General features: G+C 41.7%; 1 protein-coding gene across 1 annotated transcript in view; it reads left to right on the top strand.

Moving 5' to 3' along the window:
- GLP1R (glucagon like peptide 1 receptor) overlaps positions 1-21,868 on the top strand; it is an 83,976-nt gene that overhangs the window by 25,832 nt on the left and 36,276 nt on the right. The window contains exons 2-3 of the mRNA XM_067293188.1: positions 4,740-4,836; positions 6,145-6,255. Of these exons, the coding sequence (XP_067149289.1) occupies positions 4,767-4,836; positions 6,145-6,255 (181 nt within the window). The 5' untranslated portion in view covers positions 4,740-4,766. The remainder of the gene's footprint in view (positions 1-4,739; positions 4,837-6,144; positions 6,256-21,868) is intronic.

Below are 21,868 nucleotides of genomic sequence, written 5' to 3'. Positions count from 1 at the left end.
GGGACTAAGAATAATGACTTTGTCTCAAAGGGTCGCTTAGTCTTGCATAATATATGATGACTACATTAAACTCGATATTGAAATTGCACAATGTAATATAGAAGGGAAGAAGGAGATAATAAATATGGAAATCTGGGGGATGCCAGATATTGTAAGCATGATCTCATCTCATGATCTCTGGCAAACCTATTGCTCAGGTATCTTATATGATACCTCTCCTGTACAATCTGCAATGGAAGCAACACTGTCATTTTTGATGTACCTCCTCCTTTGATGTGCTCCCCCCACCAATCCATTCACTTAAGTTTGAAACCTTTGAAACTTGGAAATCATCCTTCCTCAGAGAGGGGGATCTCATACCAGTAAATGCATGGTGGTAGCAGCTCACAGCAAAGCTTTCAGAGGTGCCAGTGCTGTGCTCTGCCCCTTTTAGGCTGTGAGCTGAGGCTTCAGTTTTCAGGTCAGTTTTGTCCTATCTCCACACAATACATGGAATAAAGCTGTGAGGTGGCCAGCTTAGCTTCCACTTAGTGTTAGGGGTTTTTTTTTGATGCAGACCCTTAGTTTATGTTGACATACTTGACCGTTTCAACAGATCTTTATTACAGAAGAAAGAATTACAAATCAGGATAAACATAACTAGTAATGTTGCAACCTTTATCTATCTTGAAATTAGTTGCTGTCCTGATCTGGAGCAGAATAACCTTGAAATAATGTGCTGCACTGGCCTTACTTTTCAAAAGGGGCAGTGAAATTCATGACTAACTCAGTGCTCCCCAGCTAAAAGGCTGGGGAGCATAATCTGAACGCTCCTTTCATGGGGTAGATCTGTCATCGTTCCTGTCTGAGACAAGAATACCGAGGACATACCAAATTGTGGTTCAGTGCCAGGTTGCCTAGCTTTTGCTTCTGAAGACTAAGATTAGCATTTGGGAGGTCCTAGTTGCAGTATCACATTGAGCCCTTAGTGACAAATCGAAGTCTTGCATGTCCTGGAACGGTAAAGGTATGAGAAAGCTGTGAGAGAAGTGTTCCCTTAAAAAAAGGGATAAGAAATAAGGAGGAATTTCCCATGTTCTTCTCTCCTCTGTAAGACCTTTTATGTGGTGGGAGAAGAGGAAAGAAGGTAGTCCCAGGATACACCAGCTGCTTCTGAAGGTCTGAGAAATATCCCTTCCAGTCTGAATTATGCATTTTCATGGGGGATTTCATCCGGCCTGAGCCCCCTGCACTACTCTGCACGCTCAGATTAGAACAGCACTTTCTGAGCAAGGATCACCTTCATCTGCGTAAATGCCATTTCCTGGCACAGCAGGAATAGTTTCCAAGATGTTAAAAAGTGATTAAAAAGCTTCCTTTTACAGTAGACTCTATGAAGACAAATGACAACTATAGAAAGAGGCTTTCCTATAAAGGTGTTAAGGATTTCTAAAGAATTCTGTCTTCAGACTTTGAATGAGCTAATTTATCACTAGAGATTAATTACATTTAATTATATAGCTAAAGTAAAGGCTCCCAGTCTGTCTGCTCTTGCCTGTCTTAATTTTCCTGCATCCATTTTATGCCACTTAGGCTGCACCATTGCTCACCTCCTTTATGTCCTTCATCCCTTCTTGCCTTCTCCACCTTAACCAGTCATCCATGTTTCCATCCTTTTCTCCTCCCCTCTTTCTTTAATAGTCTCTCCGTCACAGCAAGACTACTAATGCTTTTTCTTCCTTGGCTGTGTACAGCTGAAAAACAACAGCAAAAATGCAAAAAAACTAGTGCTAACAAAAATATGTCCTATGTTTAATAATGCTGTTTGCATTGTGTGTTTGCTCCAAATTCCATGCACTGACCCAGGGACCTTGTCTTCATATATGCATGTTTAGTGCTCTGATGTTGCAGAAGTAATTAAATCACTTTTCAAAAATATATGATGTCCCCTATTTGAGTAACAACTCACACTGCAAATCTGTGGTGCTGTGTAGCTAGAGACTGTTGTTTACCTGGCCCAAAATCTCTGGGAAGTCAGAATTAGCATATTTTAAATTCAAATTTAAGTTAATCTGTCTGATAACACAATATAATATTTAGCGGTGGCAGAGAATAAACTGTTGAGTAGAGAGAACAAATTATGTAGTCCTGGGATTTGTATTTGGTTGTCTTATTACAACAGGCTGTAGATAATAGAAACCTGTCTACCAAATCAGTCATCCCCACAAAAAGGCGTATCTAATTATTTTACTATTGTGGTTTGCTGATCTTGTTAGAGTTGTCTTACCACATTATGAGAAACCAATATAAATAGAATGTTTCTACTTTTTCATTAAATGGAGGGATAGAAGCTTTCTCTTCCTAAGCTGTAATTAGAGCTGGTTATACCTGTGTTCTTGCAGAAAATAGATAAAAACTTGATTTAGGGAAAAAAAATTGTTTTAAAGGCTTGTTCATTCCAAAAGAGCTAATTTTCTTGGTACAAACATTTTTAGGATTATGGAGGTGTTTATACAGGTAGTCTTCATTTTTTAAATGAAACTCTGTATGTGTATCTTGCTTTTCTTTTGTTAAGTAATGTATAAGGCTGAATTTGGTTTGATTTGACTGAGGTGGCCATCTGTGCATGAGCAACAATTGCTTTTTGGTTAGACGCGTGATATTTAGTAGCTTCACAAATTACACTGGATGATAATTTTGCAAGAATTCATCCTAAAATTGCTCCTTTTAATCTGCATTTTAAAATGTTAACACGGCAATGAGGAGGGAAAGCAGTACCATATAATTTGAATAGCTAGCCTTGCAAAATGAAGAATTTTTAAATGATGCGTGACCTGAAAGTTACTTTGTCAAGATTATGTGGCATAAGCTTAAGTTTGCAGTCTCCTGCCTCTCCCCATTTCTCAGTCATCTATTCCTTTTTCAGGCTACAGGGATCTGTAGATGGCATTTTCGTTTTGGAGGTAGTGGTGGTAGGCTTCCCCTCCACTCATGCCCCTAATCCAGGCAGTACTGTTGTCTTTCTCCTTCAGGTACGTTAAGCACAGATGGCTACAGCAGAGGTTTCTGTGTTTCCCTAGGCACTTGGGGTTACAATTCAGTAGGATACATTAATTTTTACATGCGGGACTTTGGTATAGGCAAGTTTTGGCAGCACTTATTGGCAAAGATAAGACTGGACCAGGATGATTTAAATCAGCAAGACAAGGGTCAGATTTTCAAAGATCTACAGGCTTGTGCTTGTTTTGACTTCAGTGGGAGCTGGCTAAATTCTTCTGAAATTCTGGCCCGAGGCCCTAGCTGCAGTCATGGGTTGCACATAAATATGCAGCTAACATTCCTGAAACACAACACAGATATCTACCAAATGTAGCTCTCATGACATGTTCAAGAGCATCTTTGTGATTAAGCGTAATGGTTTAATCCAGGCAGAAGCATGATGTATGGTTTTTCTTTTAAAACACTTTTTTTTGAAGTGGAAGGATACAAGAGAAGGGGAGAGAGGACTTGAAAGATCTGTAGTCCAAAAATGCCGTCTCTACTTCTCTTCTTTTAAACCAGGGTGATTTCACTGGTGTCTTTTAAAGTCACATTGGTTGTAGTGGACAGCATCCAGTCTGGCATTTCTTGAAATGCAGTATATGTTTAAAACAGCATTTTGGTTTTAAAACAATCCTTCCCAGGCCTCAGTTTCTTCCTCACCCTCTGAAAAGGTTTAAGAGCGCAAATGCAAATACAAAAAAAAAAATCAGTTGGAGCTGTGAGGATGAAATTACAAGGATTATTAACCCTCATGCTTCACTTCATAAACTGATCAACAGCTGGGGTTAAATGACTTCTCATCCATGCAGTATTAGAATGTTGTACCATTAGGTTCATGCTGTTGATTTTATGTCTCTTTGAGACACCCATGCTAGGCCTTTCTCTGGAAAAGTATGCTGAGTTAGCAGTGTTATTGATCGCTTACAGCCCCGTAATCCTTATGTTTCTAATTTAGTTTATGCGAGTGTGGGGAGGGGAGAGGAGGGTTGGCATTTCCTTGCTTAAATGCAGCGGGTGAGCTGGGCCCCTGTGAGCCAGGGGGCACCAGTAGGAGCCGAGCGAGCAGCCAGCGCTAAATTCTGCAGTTTAATAATAGCTAATTTTCTTTGTGATCAGACAGACTTTGTACATGCCCCCCCCCCCCGGGCACTTGGGATAGTTGACAGTGGACTCTGCGGTCTGTCAAACTGTGCAAGAAGGAGGTCCCTGCTTTTTCTGCAGTTTCAGGGGAAATGGGCTGGATGCTGGGAAGGGCTGTTGTTCATGGGAGGAGAGCTGAGCCGGAAAAGCTTTCATCTGTGTGCTGGAAGAATACTTGGGAAATATTGGCTGAATACAGTGAGTTAACTTGTCTCATTCATGGGATAACAGAAGTTTTGCTGTTGGAAGGAAACCCTCTGCTAAGAGGACTTGCTGCTGTTCCTGTTCTTTCATGGGGTAATAAATCACACAATTAAGGCATGTTTGAGAGAGCAAGGCTAATTTAACTTGGGTTTTATTGAGGACACAGAATAGTTTTTCACTTCCTCATGGTACAAATAGAAAGGGATTTCTTTGGCTGTAATGAGGCAAATACATAGCAGCGTCTCACTTCCCTTATCATAAACAGTGCTGTTTTGGGTTGTTGGTAGCCGTCCTCACACCCACCCTGTTAGGCTGCGTGCAAAACACGTGGTTGAAATGCTCAGAATGTCTGAGACTTGTGATTTCTCTTTCAGAGCTCAGATGAGTCCCTTTCTGGGGTTATGCAGAAGTGGAAGGAGTATCAGCTCCAGTGCCTGAAATACTTGTACGAGGCACCCCCCATTGTGGCAGGTAAGCCTGCTTGGTAGGGGTAGATGTATTAATCTTTAAAATGCCTGATAACAGTGGCAAGGAAGTGATTATGAACTTGAAAGTGTTTCTGCAGCTTACTTTCCAGTCCATTTCTTCTTTATCCTGTTCTTTTCAGCCTGCTGTCTGTGTGTGACTGTCTTCCCCCTGCTAAGGGGAAGCATTTTATGGAAGAATTTCACTGTAAAGCTGTTCACCTCTAGGTGCAGAGTGGCAATTGGTGGCTCTAGTGCATCCAAACTGCACACTAATGTAATACACCTGTAGGGTCAGGGTTGGGAGCAAGCACAGATGTTAGTAGGGCTGATCTATTGTAAAATCATAGGAGACTTAGGACCATGCTGTTTACATTGACCTGGCCTTACAGGCAGGATAAATTGCTTTGAGCATTGTATAATGCTGGAATGGCTAAAAAGGTGTCTTAGTGAAAATGAGAATGCAGCTTGTTTTAACAGTTGAGCTGTGTAATGAGATGAGAGCAGCTGTGGCGTGCTCAGCATCGTCGTGTTTAGAGGACGCTGGTGACTTGTCAGTGACGCTCGCAACTGGGCACAGTATGGCCACTTCTATGCTTCAGTGCTTTTGTGACACACTGAAAGAGATGAGATGGGTCTAAAGTTGTGTCTGTGAAGAATTATTTCAAAACTGTTAATTTTCCTTCTCTAGCTATATTCCTACTGCAGAGAGAGAGCGAGAGCTGTGGCTGATGACAGCAATGGCAAGAAAACATTCATCTCCCTCTGCTCCATTATCTTGTTGAGCAGTTGAGTGCTGCCCTCTAAGAATGACAGTTTAATAAATCTGAGGTTGAAGTATGCTCATGTTGATTAAGCTGTAATGCAAAGTTATGGTTGTGTGTGGGTATTTTATTGATAGATCTATCTATTAGGTTAGACTTCCCAACAGTGTGACTGTGAGCTGGTTCTTGGGAATGATTATCTACAGTATTCATAGCAAAAATAATTTTAAACTAAACTGAAACATATAAGGATGCAAAAGGGAAAAGACAGAAATGGATCAGTCTTGCATTGCCTTTATTGTCCCTTGGGTTAGTCAAAGATCCCAGACTGCTGTTCAGTCCCCTTTTTAACTCTCCTGTTGCATGGGGACAAGCGAGACTTACCTTTCTTGTCCAAAAGAGTTTAACTCCAAATCAAAGCTTAATTGCATAATGTTATTATGGCTTATATGCACATGCCCTTGTTTCCTTTTATCTTCCACTCTTCAGTTTTCCACCTTGCAATAATAGTACAAGGCACTGGCGTGACTTTCCCTTCCCTCTCCCTGCAGAAGGAAAGTTCTGCAACCGAACGTTTGACAATTATGCCTGCTGGCCTGATGGACTGCCTGGCACCTACGTGAATGTGAGCTGCCCCTGGTACCTCCCCTGGGCTAATGCAGGTAAGAGCCCTTTCTTATCCGCGTAGCTTTAAACTAGCCCTGTTTTACTTACGTAGCCATTGCATGGATGGAAGTGGTTCAAACAGCAGCGAGTGCAGTCAGTTCTCTGCAATATAGCAATATAGTAGTAACTGGGCTCAGTGTGACACACTCTACCTCTGTTTAGCAGGAGCAGATAAGAGGGGAGATTGTTTTTAAGGAAGGAGTTGTATTTAGTTCGGATTTTTGCACTCCCATCTGCTTCAGCTGCTTGAATAGTGGTGGCTATTAATCAAATAATACCTTGATGCTTTTTGGAGATTGTCTAACAGTAGTAATGATGTATTTTGAAAACTGAGATAAAAGTAGCAAAGCTAGAAGTTAGGTCTTCCTACAGTGGGTAAAGACAGAAGATCTAAGGTAAAAGTGCTTTATATTGCTTCCTTAGCTTTATGCGAGTTCCTGGACTTAGGGCTATTTTGGTTATCTTATTTGTTGGAATGCTGCAAGATGAAGGTATGGTCAGTGGTTGCAGAGACTTTTCTCTAAAAGACAGAACATCACCATTAGAGATTTTATGCCCTAGTGTACACTGACTCCCCTTAAAGATAACACATAGTAGATCACTTCATCTGGTATTCTTCCATTGAACCTCCAGTTACTTGCATGGTTTGTCCTTCACGAAAACCTTTCTCAGCTTTGAAGTCTAAATCTAACAATTTATTAACTAACTTCCTGGATAATCTGTTCTAAACTGCTCTTGTCACTGAGTGGGAGAGGTGCTTGGAAATGTTTAAATTCAGTTATGGTGTGTGGAAAAAATGTCAGGTAAACTGTTGTGACCCTTAAATTTTCTGGCTAGCTTTAAGCTTGTGGGGGGAGGAAGGAGGTAAAAGTCCCCAAAACGGAATTGCTGAGTCTGACTTGCTGTTTTCACTTTTACCTGTGTATCTCTTATATTAACAGTTAGGGACATTTGCTTAACAGTTAGGGGCTTTTGTGGCATGGCAGGGAAGGAAACTCTCTTGGGGAGAAATGCTCTGTTCCATCCTTCTTGCCCCAGTGCCCCAGCATCCCAGTGGTGTTTTGTTACCCACTTCTGTCTTGTCTGCTTTTGTAAATGACTTGTATGCTTTGGCAGTTCTTTCACTCCTGTCTTGTGTGTGCTGAACATCTATGTTGGTTGGGGGGGAGGGGGGGATTTTTCTAGATGCTTTACTCTGTATTTCCCTAGGGTAAATATTTTTCTGTTGCTATGTCCATATTTCTAACTTCTGCAAAACTTTTGTGTTATATCTCAACTGTATTGATAGCAACTGCCAATTTGGTAAGCTCTGAAGTTAACATGCTGTTTGCTTATCCTTTCCAGATTATTAATAAAGATATGTTTTTTTAGGATGATAAACATGCTTCTATAAATGTATGGAATTAATATTTGCCTCCCAATTAATCGTCATAGAAGTATCTGATGCTGCAGAAGTCTTTCCAATATTCTAATCTTTCTAGATATCTAAAGCTTGTTACAGGATTAAACTCCTTCTCTCTAAACCTATTTACTTGCAATCTTTAAGCCTCTATACACACAGTTATATGACTTCCAATTGCACTTGAAACCATCACTGCGAGAGAGACCCAAGCTTTAACACAATACTGCAGTTTAATAAATTATTGGAATGTGCAGTATCTTTCATACTTTTGGAAATAAATTAAAAACTTAATTATCCTGGAAACCAAGAGTTTATTTCAATGAAAAGAATAGCAGCATTTTCTATAACCATAGAGGTTCCTAGGGAGAATCGCAGAAGTGCTTCAGAAAGCAGTTAAATCTCTGGACCCGTTCCCTTGCTGTGCATATACCTCAATCCATATTTTGCCAAAGAGGAAGAAGAATGGAACAAGGAGGTCTTTCCTTCTCTAGTACAAAGCAAGAAATTGGTGTCAATGCCAAGTATGCAATTTAGGGGCCTGAATTCCCATGACCTGATACTATTTCATGACATCTTGTGCAGTCATGTTCAAAGTGAATGCTAATAGACTGCCAGAATGGAGAGGGTAACATCTTTAAAATGGAAGAGCTAAAGCAGTAGAAAATTGGGTCACCCATGTCCTACAGAAATCACTAACTCATGCATATTGCTTATTCTTGCTTAGCACCCTGCTTAGAACTTAAAATAGATTCTAGCACCGCTGGTTGCAGAGCTTCTATCTCTTCACATAATGAACATGGAGAAAATGAAAGAAGATGAGACCTTGTTTGCAAAGCATCTTCAATATATCTTCGGTGAAGTTTGTCATTAAGTATGAAGCACTTTAACCAAGCTTACTCATTTAAGACTGCTATTTGATTAGCAGTCAAGTTCTCAACTGCGTAATAAATTCCTTGGGGAATTCACACCCTACATGGAAGTCCCCTGGGGAATAAATCCAAACACTTAAAACTGACTGCTGTTTATGATGGGGTACTGAAATGGAGGAAGCATTGAGTGCCAGTCTCTTGTGATCTGGAAATTCCTCCGAAAGCATACAAGAGGTTGAAGCGGGAGCAGGTGACTCAGGAGGAATATAGGGACACTGAGTGTCCTGGGATGCGGTTAGGAAAGCCCAAGCCCACCTGGAATTGAATCTGGTGAGGGATGTGAAGGGCAACAAGAAGGGCTTCCAAAGGAATATCAGCAAAAGGAGGACAAGGGAAAATGTGGGCCCACTGCTGAAAGGGGCAGGGGACCTGGTGACAAAGGACACAAAAAAGGCTGAAGTACTCAATGTCTTTTTCACCGCAGTGTTTGCTGGTAAGATTTACCCTCAGGAATCTCAGTCCCATGACAGCGGTGGGAAAGGCTGGAGCAAGGAAGAGTTACCCCTGGTGAAGGAGGATCAGGTTAGGAAACATTTAAACAAACTGGACAAATAAATAAGTCCCTGGAACCTAATGCATTACACCCGCAAGCACTGAGGGAGCTGGCTGACATCATTGCAAAGCTACTCTCTGTTATCTTTGAAAGGTCATGGCCATCAGAGCGGGTTGAGACTCCAGACCAGTCATTCCCAAGACAAGCCTGTGGAGGTGGGCTTGCAGTTCTATTGTGCTAAGCAATGCCTGCAATCAGAAGGTTTTGTCTCCCAGCATCACTCACCTTGTGATTGCAACATTTGTCTTCTGCCCTCTTTTTAAAGTGCTGCTTGCTAAGGCAGGTTATAAAATACAGCAAGGAAAATCAATACCTTCCCAGTTGTGTGTCGGCGCCCTCTAAAAGTGCTGAGCGTGACTTCCCACTGGTGTTTTACCCAGTGTGTGTGTGTGTCAACATCCCTTCCAGATTCAGGTATTGACATGCTGTCTGCAAAGATGGATGGACTCACTAAAGGCTTGGAATATGTTGTGCATGAGTGATAATTGGATAGAAGAAAGAGATCATAATGCTAAACCAAGATTTTTAGGCTTGAACCCCTGGATCCATGTACTACTGCAGACTTGCTTTGTGACAGGCAAGTGACTTAAACCTGAATCCTTAGAGGAATTTTAGTATATAGCTTGCACTGAAATATTGGTCCTCAGTTCAGGATGTGGCCCACAGCTTGGCTTTCCTGTGTGTTTCTTCAGTGGCACTTCACTACTGCCTTTTGCCTGTCTAGCTGCTAAATAAATGCATGTATTTGTGTGGCTGTGCAGCAAACTAGATTTGGAATTTTATCCAACTGAACTGTGTAGGCTTTCTACCACCCCTTTGAGTGTGTGGGGTTTTTTTTTTTGTTTAATGCAGGTCCTGATTTGTGTGATCGCAGACATATTAACATTTATCCACTTCAAGAAAACTGGTCATTATGGTATTGCCCTAACTCACCAGGTAATTGTGAAAATAAGAATGCTAAAGACAACAGGGTACTCAGATATTACACTGTGCGCAAAGGAACTGAGGTTTAGAGTAGCCTTTGCTTCAATGTAGGTTGAACAGTTAGTTGCCCCTGGGCTGAGAAGCAGGCAGTGGATGTGTCATTCACAGCAGAGTGCAGGGGTTTGGTATCAATCATTGCAAAGGAGGAGCCTTGTCACTGCCAGGCTATAACTTCCTGATAGGAGTTCATGAAGTTATCTGCATCCCTCCAGTACCATAGAAAATAGATTTGAGTGTGCAGTGGCAAATCCCTTTGGGACAATGAGGAGCAGTGACATCGGGGCTAACAGGTGGAGGGGAAGCTAATTGTGGTCAAATAAAGCATTCTGTTTAGGACTCTAGGGGTTAAATTAGTAAACTTTCTCTTTGGGAAGATGTTTCATATTTCAAAGTGGCATTTTGAAATGCTGTGAAGATGTTAAGAGAGAACTTTGGATTATCAAAATAAACACATGGATGAATTTCTGTGTTGCCAATTCTGTTTTTAATTCCTGCCATGCCTTGCTGCCCCTGCCTCCCCCCCCTTTCCCCTGATAAAACCTTTAGGTGAGATAAGACTGTCTTTGCACTTCCAAAGCCCACTTCTGCTGCTTTGAAGCAGCAGATTTAACAGCAATTTAAACCTTGAATGGGCTGAAGTAGGTATTTGACTCCAGCTCTCCTTTGCTTCACTTCTGTTTGTGCTTATGTAGCTCCCACTGTTGGGTAAGTCTTCATGGGGAGATGCTGAAGTAGCAGGAAGGAGGTTATTACTAAAAGGCCTTGTTCTGTGAAGTTTCCAGCATTGATTTTGGACCATGGTCAAAGCTTGTCGAAGCCAAATTTCATGCATTTCTGACTGCCTGAGTCAACGCTGTTGTTCCCTTGTGTGCATATGTATATGCATTTTGGGCCAAATTTTGCCATTAGTGCAAATCCAGAAAACCTTCTCAATTTCCCGTAGTGCTGAAGTTCCACTAGGTGAAGTTTGTGCATCCTACTATCCACATTACCCTGAGTTATATTTGGGTGATAGCTATCTGAAAGTCCAGTCAGTGTGGAACCTCCCAAGGGAAGCAGTGTTTCGTGAAGGGAAGGCAGGCACCTCCCGTTGCTGTCACTGGCAGTGTGCTCTTTCTTGTTACCTTTTTATAATTGAAGGCCAGCTGCCAATAACACTGTGTAGATTTGGAAAGCTTGGAGCTGCACAGTTCTCTTTACAGTTATGCCTCCTTTGGGGTTCTGATAATTATTGTTTAATAGTACTAAGTCCTTTTTAATTAAAAAATCTTCCAGAGGTACTAGTTTCAAACAAGAGTTGCATGAACAGTAACCACATCAGTTGCTTCAGTAGACAGCACAAAGTCTAGCTACAAACTTGCATAGCACAGGTGTAGCTCAGTACCATAGGTGGCAGATATTACTAACTCATCTCATTTTGGATAGATGGACAGTTAGGGCGGAGGATATATGTGTGGGCGCTGACTGTATTGAAATCTAGACATAAGGTGACCTATATTGAAATGCAGTATCAAAGATGCTCTAGCTAATAATTGATATACATTCAGGTAACTAGTGCCTATAAATAAAAGGTACTAGCCAATGATACTCAGATCTCTGCTCAAATTCTTTTTAGGTTTAGTGTTTTTTGGGTTTTTTTGAATGTTTCTGCTCAGCTTAGGATCTGTCCCTCATTTCGAGGTGCCTGACACTTGACTTAGCTGGACTGCTGGGCTGCATCTATATTAATATTTTGATTTGGCATGGTGGTGCGGTTTTGAAGCCACCCCCTGACTGTCCCTGCTTGCTGTGAGTCCAGTGTGAGCTGTGGGGTGTGTGTGCTGTGTGTGTGTAAACTGTGTTCCTTTGGAGGAAACTAAACCAGATGCAGTGCCCCGGGTACACATCAGATGTTCTTCAATCTTTGATGGAGATATAAGAGTAATGATTAGTCTGTACCACTGCAAACATGACCATGGATGAGCCATTGGAAGACTCTTGAACTATCAAGCTCCTGTGACATCCTGAGTGTTTCTTGTGCTAGATAAAGGGCCAGATGGCTCACAGGCCTTTAATTGTTATTGACCACCAGGTCTCAAAGCTTTGTAATGCTCCTATCATTTGTAGATCTGCTCTTCTCCTAGTTTGAAATCCTTTCCTTTCTTTAACTTATAACTTCTGTCATCATTCACCCTTGCTTGAATCATTTGTCTCCTATAAATCACTTTCATTTCTATGTTATCCTCCCTTTATTACATTATGTTTTGCAATGATGACACCTACTCCTTCATTCTGCCAAAAGATGAGGCAAAATACAACCTGAGGTTTCATGGAAACAACATAGCTTTTCAGCCTATGCTGTGAAGGACCTGAACGTTTCTCTGGTGGCAGAATAACCCAGTAGTTATGCCAGAATGTTAGTAACCTTGTTACTACCTCTCACTACTACAGATGCAGTCAGAGTCCAGTTAAATCTAAGAAGTTGAAGGGCTTCTTGGAGATCTGGGGCAACAGCTGTACCTTGGGAGCTGCACAACAGTTTTGCTCAGTCACAAGCAGACCTTAATGTGGGGACGGGCTAACAAATCTGTTGCTGGTGGGTTTGTTTAGGTGCCCATACTCTGGGCCTTAGTACCACTTTGCAGAGGAGTGCAGACACTGGACAGCTGCTCCAGAGTGCCTTTTCCTGGACCTTACACAATCTTGCCCCAAGGACGCATCCAAAACAGCTCTGTCCCATACCCCACTATGGCTTCCATCTGAAGCCCCTTTTCCAGTGTTCCCCATCCCCTCTCAGGGTGACTAAACTGCTTTTTCTGATGTGTCTTTAGGAAGGTGTGAGAGGTTTGTGAGGCTTCTGGTGGAATTAGGGCATTAGCTTCAGCCTGCAGAGATGATGTAGGTTAATTTTGCTAAAGCTGTAAGCTATAGGCAAAACTTCTTGTGCTGCTCTTGATGGAAATTGGCTGCCCAGTCCCCACCCTGCGTTAGTGTCTAGCTCAGTCCTGGCTGTTGTTTAAATCATGAACGCAACAAGCCATAATACTTCTCTTCTGTTTGGTCTCTCCATCCTTAAAAGCTGTGTTTATAGATTTATATAGTGGTAACGGCATCATGCATGGCAATTCTTTGGATCCCATCCCCTGCTACACAGGCAACAAAAATAAGTACAGGCTGAGAAGGGTTTAGTTTGGGGTCTGAGGGATTCATCTGTGGTCTTGTATCTCCAGGGAGATGGGCAGAAAAAGGGAGGGGAGAGCCTTGTTGCATTTGTCAAGGTGTTACCACAAGTACGTTGAGTCTGTGGTGTGCCATATCCTAACACAGGTGAGTGGGTATTGTAGGCAGATTTCTGCCTCAGCAGCAATTTCAGATTATTGGTTATTGGGAGGGGTGATCTGTAGTGCAGCGCACAGCCCCAGAGCACGGCGTTCCCTTGCCTGGGCGGGCAGCACTGTGGCAGGGAGCTGACTGAGGGCAAACAGTGATTTGGGGTTGGGGGGAGCAGTATGACTGACTGTGCCTATCTGTACCTGCCCGAATGTTGTCCCATGAACAATGTGATCCCATCAGTTTTCTGGCCCCATAACCTCTGCTGGGCCATTGGCAAAGCTGCTGCAGCCAGGTTTCCCAGGTGTAATTCTGCATCTTGTTGCTCGTAGAGGAGGAGGTCGAGGAAGGTTGATGTCCAAGTGATTGTGCTCCTGAGGCATCTGCTGTGCTGCAAGATTAGATCCACTGTCCCTGGCTGTTCCTCTTTCCCCAGTGGTGCTTGTGTTTGGACACTGCTCAAACTCAGACAAGGAGGGAGCTTGAGCACTGGGTGCTACCATGCCACCAAACAAAAAGCAGAAATAGATGGAAGATACTTGCTTTTGTTTGTGAGGCCTCATATGGGCAATGGTGATGAGGCAGTGATATTTGACTGTCATCTGTATGAGACAGACCAAAGAAAACCGTATACAGTATATCGCTTTCTGGAAGGGTCTGCAGGAGGTCCCACAACTGAGACAGCAAAGGCTTGTGGGAGAGTTTTCCTTAAGACAGCTTTGAACTGTATGCACATGGAAATATTTAGTTCAGGGGACCAGATTAAACCTTGTCTGGTTTAATTTCCCTCGCTTTTTGTTTAATCATCCAATTTCACAGATTGAGATCTATTTAAAATCAAGATAGTTACCAGATGGCTACTTGAGCATATAGCTAAACTACCTGCTTGTCTTTTAATGCACAAGGAAATAAATTTCACTTCAAATATTGAATACAGTATAGATGATTAGTTATTTATAACATTTCTTCCCTTCTTTGCTCTAGTAGCACTGAGTTTCCGAAAAACTTTAATACTGGAAAAGGGTGTGACTTTTTTCACTGAAAAAGATGTCGCTTTGCATTTGCTAACCATTAAACAATTCAAAATTTACATTCCCTTCCTTGGACTAAAACCTATCTCAAGCTAATTAGCAATCTCCATTTGCTACATACAAAAAAAGAAAAAAATCTTTCAAGTTCACTGCAGCCTCTTTTTGTTGGTCTCCATCTGGTAGTCAACCAGAACTCTAAAACATATGCTGCTTATCTCAAGGGTAAATGTAGGGACTTGGAAGAAATAAAAAATTTCACTGACAGACACATATTATTAATACACATCTGTAGTGAGCTATATGGAAAAGCAATTGTCTATTTTGTATTTGTTTAAAAAAATGAAATGTATTTGTAAATAAATTGCTGGTTAACTTCAGATTATGAGGAGCATGCTATAGACCAGTGGCTCGTGAGCCTTCAGCTGGGGTGAGTTATGTGACTTCCTCTGGGACAATGAAAGTCTGTATGCACTGGTTCCTCTTCTGTCACAGCCGAAATACAGGCATTCCTCATCAAATGTGTGATAGGAACAGAAGGAGCCTTTTCATAGAGCCAAACATTGGGGTGTGCTTATCAGAGGATGCAGGCAGCTGCAGATAGTTTGTATGACAGGTACAGATTTGGTCCCCTAAGGGCCTCTAGAAGAAGGCTGATGAGTAGCTCCATTTACTTTTCCTCATTGCTGGGTTTAGTGTAAAGGGTGGACACCCTTGCCACAGCATATCAACTTTCTGTGACTGCATCTGTGGGAGGGATAGTAGTTGCCAGGACTGCATGTTATCCAGCAGTTTTTTCATTCATAACTGTACAATGTCTTTGTTTTGTTAAAGTAATTCCTTGAGATGTAGTGTCAAAGAGATCCAGGCACATCTCTGCAGAGGCATAGCTGAGCCTTGTTCTGCATCTGCTTGAGTACTTGCTCCCAGGTGATCTGACTGTGACCAGGTAGTTTAACTGAGAAATAAATAACATCACATCGAGCCAGAAAGAAGCTGTTGGATGACCTCTGTGCCTTATCCATGCTCATCCAACAGGCTAAATTCAGCAGAGATATTTGAGCTCACCAATTTCTTTACACTTCATCTGTGCTCTCATTACAAGTCTTGTGAAGTATACAGCAGTTGCCCACTAACTTTATATTTGTTTGTGGTGCCAGTATGCGCTTTTAAAGGAAGAGACCTCAAAGCTCTCTTCACATTACTTCTACATCAAACATGTAAATATTTAATTACTTTACACTTAAAAACTTGTGTTTTTTAATTATGGTGGACAAAGAGTAAACTGAAATAATTAAGGGCCTGAATAAACAAAGTACTTGCATGTTATTATCTGTCTGGCTTACCTAAAGGTTGCTAATTAGCTGAAACATCAATTTTCCAACTCCCAAGGATGGGATAAACAGGGCATGCCTGGTCTTCACAGCATAGGTTGGGTGCAACTTGCCAGAAGAGCTGTATGATCTACAGCCCACCTCATCCTCCCTTCTACAAGGATCCGTGGCACTTCTCTTTGTATAATAAGAAATGTGCCTCATGTCTAGTTTACATGTGTAACTTCTGGTCTCATAGTGAGCTTGAAGGGATGCTCAGATGAATTCAGGTGAAGATACATACAGAACTGAATCTTCTTAGATAGTTATATGTTCAGATGCTGTATGTAGAGGAGAACCACACTTTTTCCCTCTTGAAATTTTTATTAGCTCTGGGTAGGCTTACTACTAATTTTTTTTATGTTTGTAGCATTTTTGTTTGACAAAGTAGTCAGGCAAAAAATGTGGGCTGACTTAAACTACTTACATATAGAGACCTTTTAATTATGTAATGTTCTCCCCTTCAAGCCCATTTCACAAATGCAGCTGTAACTTGAAAATGTGCTAAGCTACACACAGTGATTGCACTTCTCTGTTAATCATGTACACAAGCATTTTCCTTATTTGCAATATTTTTCCACTAGCGCGTTTTGCTGGTAACTTTCACCCTGAGAGATTTCTGTGGTAGGTCAGATTTCCCCTGAGAGACCCAGGTCTCTGCCATGAATTTTGGAAGTATGTCAAATAAAGACTGCCCCTCAAACATATTCCAAATGTTGACTATTAGAATTCCCATACATCACTTTAAATTTGCCTTGAGTAAGAACAAAGCCTTGCTGGGCAGCATGCTTATGAGAAAACCTGGGTATATGACTAGTTCAAAAACAATAATGACAGTGGTGGTTGGCTTCCTGCCAGATTCATCTGACCTTTCTGAAACTAATTTACTTTCTTACAATTGGAATAAGCAGAAGTGAATTAGGCAAGAAAAGGATCAAGCACTCATCAGCATATTTCCTCTGAAAACAAAAACCTAGCTTCCACGCGCAAAACCTGCCTGATGATTGCCCTAGAGCTTAATGAAGCACAGCGACAACAATTTCCTTCAAATAGAACCAAAGCATGGATATAAATGCAGAAAATACTGAGCTTGTGTGGATAATGAATGGCAGTGGGCCTCTCTGAATTTTAAAAAATGGGAGGCAGCATTAGCAGTGGATACTCAAGGAAAGGATCCTACCTCAGCAGGAGAAGAGCGCTTTAAGTCAAAAGGATTGTGTGTCCATCCAAATACTACTAAAACAATGAAAATAGAGTGGAAATGAAAACTTGGGGGAATAGAAAACTTAGGGGAAGATACCAATAGAATGGTGTAAGAATTCTTGATTTTAGACCGGGGTAGGTTCTAATTGTAGGATGGAGGGTTAGCATGCAAGAAAGGTTTAAGCTTGGTGTGAAGATTAGCTTTGCAATGGAAAGGTAAATCCAGACATAACTGCAGCTTTAGTGGCTTCCACTAATCATTGACAGGAGAGATGGTGGTATCTGTAATGAAAGTGTTTGATGCTTTTTTCAGTGTTAAGAGCTTGTTTTCAGTAGCTTACAGGTTTACAAAGCTTTGCTTGGACTGAGATTTAACACAACAGAAATCTGTTTTAAGGCTGAAGTTATTAAAGAAGCTTTTGTCAAAATCCTTCTGCACTTTCACAAGTGTGGAAAGGGCTTAGATTTTGGTGGGGAAGGAGGAGATGGTTCCTGTGGCAGTGGTGATATGCGTCTTGCTGTTGTTGGGTGACTTTCTTACATTGGCTCCATAAACTTTTTAGAGTTCGAACCTACCTTCTCCAAAAGCCGCATGAGAGCTGAGCAGCAGTTATCTGTCCTCAAATCCTGCATGACAGTCAGGCCAAGTCTTCGCCTCACAGACTGCTAAGCATGCTTTGGTTGCATGGGCTGAGCAGGACTTCTCAAGCTCTTGGTGGCTGCAGTAGGCTCTGGACCTGGGAGAGAGCAGAGGCGCTTCAGTGATTTCACCCTTCCCCACTGTTTGACTGGAGCAGGAGGATCTACCTAACTGCGATAGGGAGGGCTGAGGCATGGGTTGAGGAGAAAAGAGGAGAAGCAGTGGGATGCAAGAGGAGAGATGCTGGAGTCAGGGCTGGGGGGGGGGGGTGTTAGCTCTGATGTTTTTGGTGGCTGGTGTATAAGAGCAGGAGCTGAAAGAGGAATAGGAAAGTGCAGGACTGAGAGGAATGGGTTAGTGGTGGATGGGTTGGACAGAAGCAGTCAGGTGAACGTTGCAGGAATGGGGAGGGTTGGAGTAATAAAGCTGAAGAGGAGACCCAAAGAGGGGAATGCAAGTAGGGGAGAGAAGGAATGGTGTAACAGCAGGTGAAAGGAGAGGGGCAGAAGAGGCAGGGAGAAGAGCAGGAAGAGGCTGGAGGAGGAGGAAGGTGGAAGAATGTGTTAGGGTATGTCTGCTACAGAGCTTGAAACTACGCTTCAGTATCCCCCTGTTGTGCAGCAGTGAAATCCACTGGCAAAGCCTACAGCACAGGGCAGTGTCCCGAGCACTAAGGTCAAATGCTGTGTGTCTTCTTACACCAGAGCTAGCTGGGGGGGGTGGGTTGCATAGCACTTCTTACTGTGAAGATGCCCCTCTATCTGTAATGGCAGGTCTGCAGAGAGTGTAAGAGCTGTCTTTAGGAAAGCCTTTACCAGTTGATATAATTTTTCTTTATTGCTTCAGGCACTTTAGCTCACATATACAGAAGTAATAAGCCTTTAACCAATGCCAGAGTGCACAGTTTGCTCAATAAAAATGTATGTCTTCACTCTTTGAAATGCATGAGATGCTTCATTGTATTTGTTCTGCTTTGAAGTATCCGCTTCCTTTACTTTCTGTAGATAGCGGGGTAATATTTATGGAATTATGGTCCTCTCTAAATTAGGTTTGGTGATTTGGATTCCTTTTCATGATATGTTTTGCACTTACCTGCACCAAAAGCTTTTAACTGTTTTGAATTTTTTGCTGTATCTATATAACTGCTCTGTGAGGGTTTATAAATTAGGATTATTGTGTTGTTGGTTCTTTGAAGGGTTGTTTTTGAGGATAACTAAATACCAGTGATTTCCCTATTGCCATAGGTTGGCAGTCTGTTTGCAGCACCTAGCAGTGGTTCCAGCCTGCATCTTCTGGAGCTTCATGTTGTCCTCAGACGTTCCATCAAGCAACTGGTCTTTATTGGCATGCCTCCTTCCCTCTCCCTAACAACTACACAAATTTAACATACTACTAATCAGTTGCTTTTTCTCCAAGTTGTTTTTCCTTGCTTTAGTTCACCAAGCATCATGCTAATGGCTTGCCTAGTTGTTTCCTTTTCTTTTAGCTTTTTCTTTCATTGTGTCTACATGTTTTGTTTGCTTATTTTTGTGTTTTTTGTTGCTTATTTTTATAAGTCCTTGGAACATGAGCATTGTAAAGTGGATTTTTCCCCCCTGGGAAACCTTCACTTATGTCTTTTGTCGTCTTTTCAGAAAACTTTTTATTGCATCATTTTTTTTGCTTTGTTTTAACATCCTTTAGCAAGATGTCTTTTATTAATTACATTAACTTACTGATCCAATAACTTGAAAGCATAGAACCTCTTAGCATTGTTTTTACAAGTTTATTATGCATAAAACTTCCTATCACGTTTGTTGTTGCAATAAATTTATTCCAACCCTCATTTATTCCAAACAAAACTTTTAATGATGCTTTTTGGTACCTTACCAAACCTTTACAAAGCTGTACCATTATCGTAAATACTTGTTTTTCATAAACAACCTTCTTTTATTGCATTAATTCACATATCTTTTATAGTTCATAGACACTCTCTATTATTAAACCTGATGCACAGATACATACATGCATTTTTATGACTTGTTTCTTAAAGCATATTTCAAAAAGTTGTGTTAGGTTTCAGAGTGGTCTAGCATAGCCAATGCAGCTCCTTCCTGATACAAGTAACTCAGCTGAAATGCTGAGAGAGTACAGCTCCTTCAAGGTAATGCTCGGTGTAGAAGACTGGTATCAATGTTCTTACTCAGGATGATATCTTATTGGATTTTTTTGAGATACCACTTTCTACCTAAAGAAGCATAAGGTTATAACTTAATAAATACTTTTTTAATTAGCATTGTCTACTTTGCTTACAGAACCTTCATTAGCAACCAGTTTGCAAAGAATTTTTGATTATGTAGCTGTATTTTATCTTTTTTTTCTACAGATCATTTATTTCTTCACTATACAAGATGGATGTGCTTGTGAGATCTGCAGTAAAGGGGACTTTTCTGTGTAGGATCATTGCCTTCTTAACTGTGGGAGCATGTGCTGAAGGAGGCAGGGTATTGCAGAGCTGCCAGGATGGTCTCTCCACTGAGAGAACTGAGTGCCCATGCAGAAAAGATTTTGTGGCTGCATACTTTTCTCATGTGGAAATCAGACTTTGATATGTGAACAGAATATGTTCTTTATTTTTGGAACATCTGCCTACAAACATGAGATACTACTATTTTATTTAATGATCACTGGAGAGCTGAATTGGTGGTCTTTGAAAGGACCATATGAATAAGACAGGAGTACTGTATTTGGTGTAGATTTTGTTCAGTGTGCTTAAATTTGACTTGATGTCTCACACTGATAAGGATGAATAATATCCTATTAAATGGCCTCCCTCTATTCTGTACCCTGAATGAATTCTGCTGGAAAAATGCATGACTGTGCAAATAGAAACAGTGTTAATGGGTGGAATTAAAAATGACACAAGCAGCTTTAGCTTAGCACTTCCTAGTTTTTGAATGCTTAACTTTGTAACCTTAATATCATTCCAAAAGGAATATTTTTAAATAAGTATTTATATGCAAGCAATAGCAACAATCCCTGAGTAGGCTAGACAGCACCACCTCCATATGAAGAGTCTCTGACTTTGCACTTGCACAGCACAAGCTTCAGACACTGCAAACTTGAAGAGTCTCTGACTTCGCACTTGCACAGCACAAGCTTCAGACACTGCAAACTTCCTGGAAATGTGGATGAGCTTGTGCAGCTTGCAACTGAGCAATGCACCGGTGTTTGCTTAATGAGATTTCCCTGTTTCTTAAGTTGCACAGTGTAAAGGTGTCTCAGTTAGGTCTGTGTAAGCTGTCATCCATCTCTTGGATGGAGTGTGGATGCGTGACCCCCTTCTCTTGTCAGTGCAGTACTTTTTTTTTTTTTTTTTTTTTGGAAGAGCCTGGAGGGATTCTGGGATCTTTTAAACTAGAAATTAGTGATAGGAAAATTCTCAATAGATCTCTCTGTGATCCGTTTTCCCCACCTCTCTCACCTGGCCAATAGAACATGTTTGAAAATCAGAGTTTGTTCAGCCTAGTCTTAACTGTCTCTGCTGCAAGAACTTGAAGTGACCACAGACCTTTCTGCCTTCAAGACGAAATGCAAGATGTAGCTGTTTGTATTACCATCACTAAAGCAAAGCAGTCATGATGACTAATACGGGGTGAAGGAGGAGGAATAGCGGGAGGGGTACTAAGTAAGTACTCATTGGTAGTCTGCCTGTTGAGGTAATATAATTTCGGATGACGTGGCAGTGAGCCCAGCAGGAATACACGTTTAGATAAATGTGATTCCTGGACAGTAGTGCAGGTTGGAGCCCCTCCTGCTCCCTGGAGGCTTTGTGTTCAGGCTGCTCCCTGGTGCCATATTTCCAGCCGCACACTCACAGGTGAGCACACAAGTCCTGGCGTGAGGATGTGTTTGCTGTAAGAGACACCAGGATTGGGGCTGGGTGACACGTACACAGAGGCTTGTAAGCAAAGAGGGACACCTTTCAGGAAACCAGTGCCCAGGCCACACCAATGGTAACAGAGCAGAGCTCCTGGTGGGAGATGAGAGCGCCTCCATTCAGATGTATCATCTTCCCCATCAAAGGGCAGGTGCCTTGCTTAAGGAGCAAACCAGCCTGGCGGGATGCTGCTGTGATGCTCATATACTACAGAGTCACTGCTTTATGGAGAAAATTGTTACCTTCCCCAGAACATTTCCCTTGCTGGA

The sequence above is a fragment of the Apteryx mantelli genome, chromosome 3 (genome assembly GCF_036417845.1).
Source record: "Apteryx mantelli isolate bAptMan1 chromosome 3, bAptMan1.hap1, whole genome shotgun sequence".
Lineage (NCBI taxonomy): Eukaryota > Metazoa > Chordata > Aves > Apterygiformes > Apterygidae > Apteryx > Apteryx mantelli.
The sequence above is the reverse complement of the archived record's forward strand: the minus strand, read 5'-3'. Positions and strand labels throughout refer to the sequence as shown.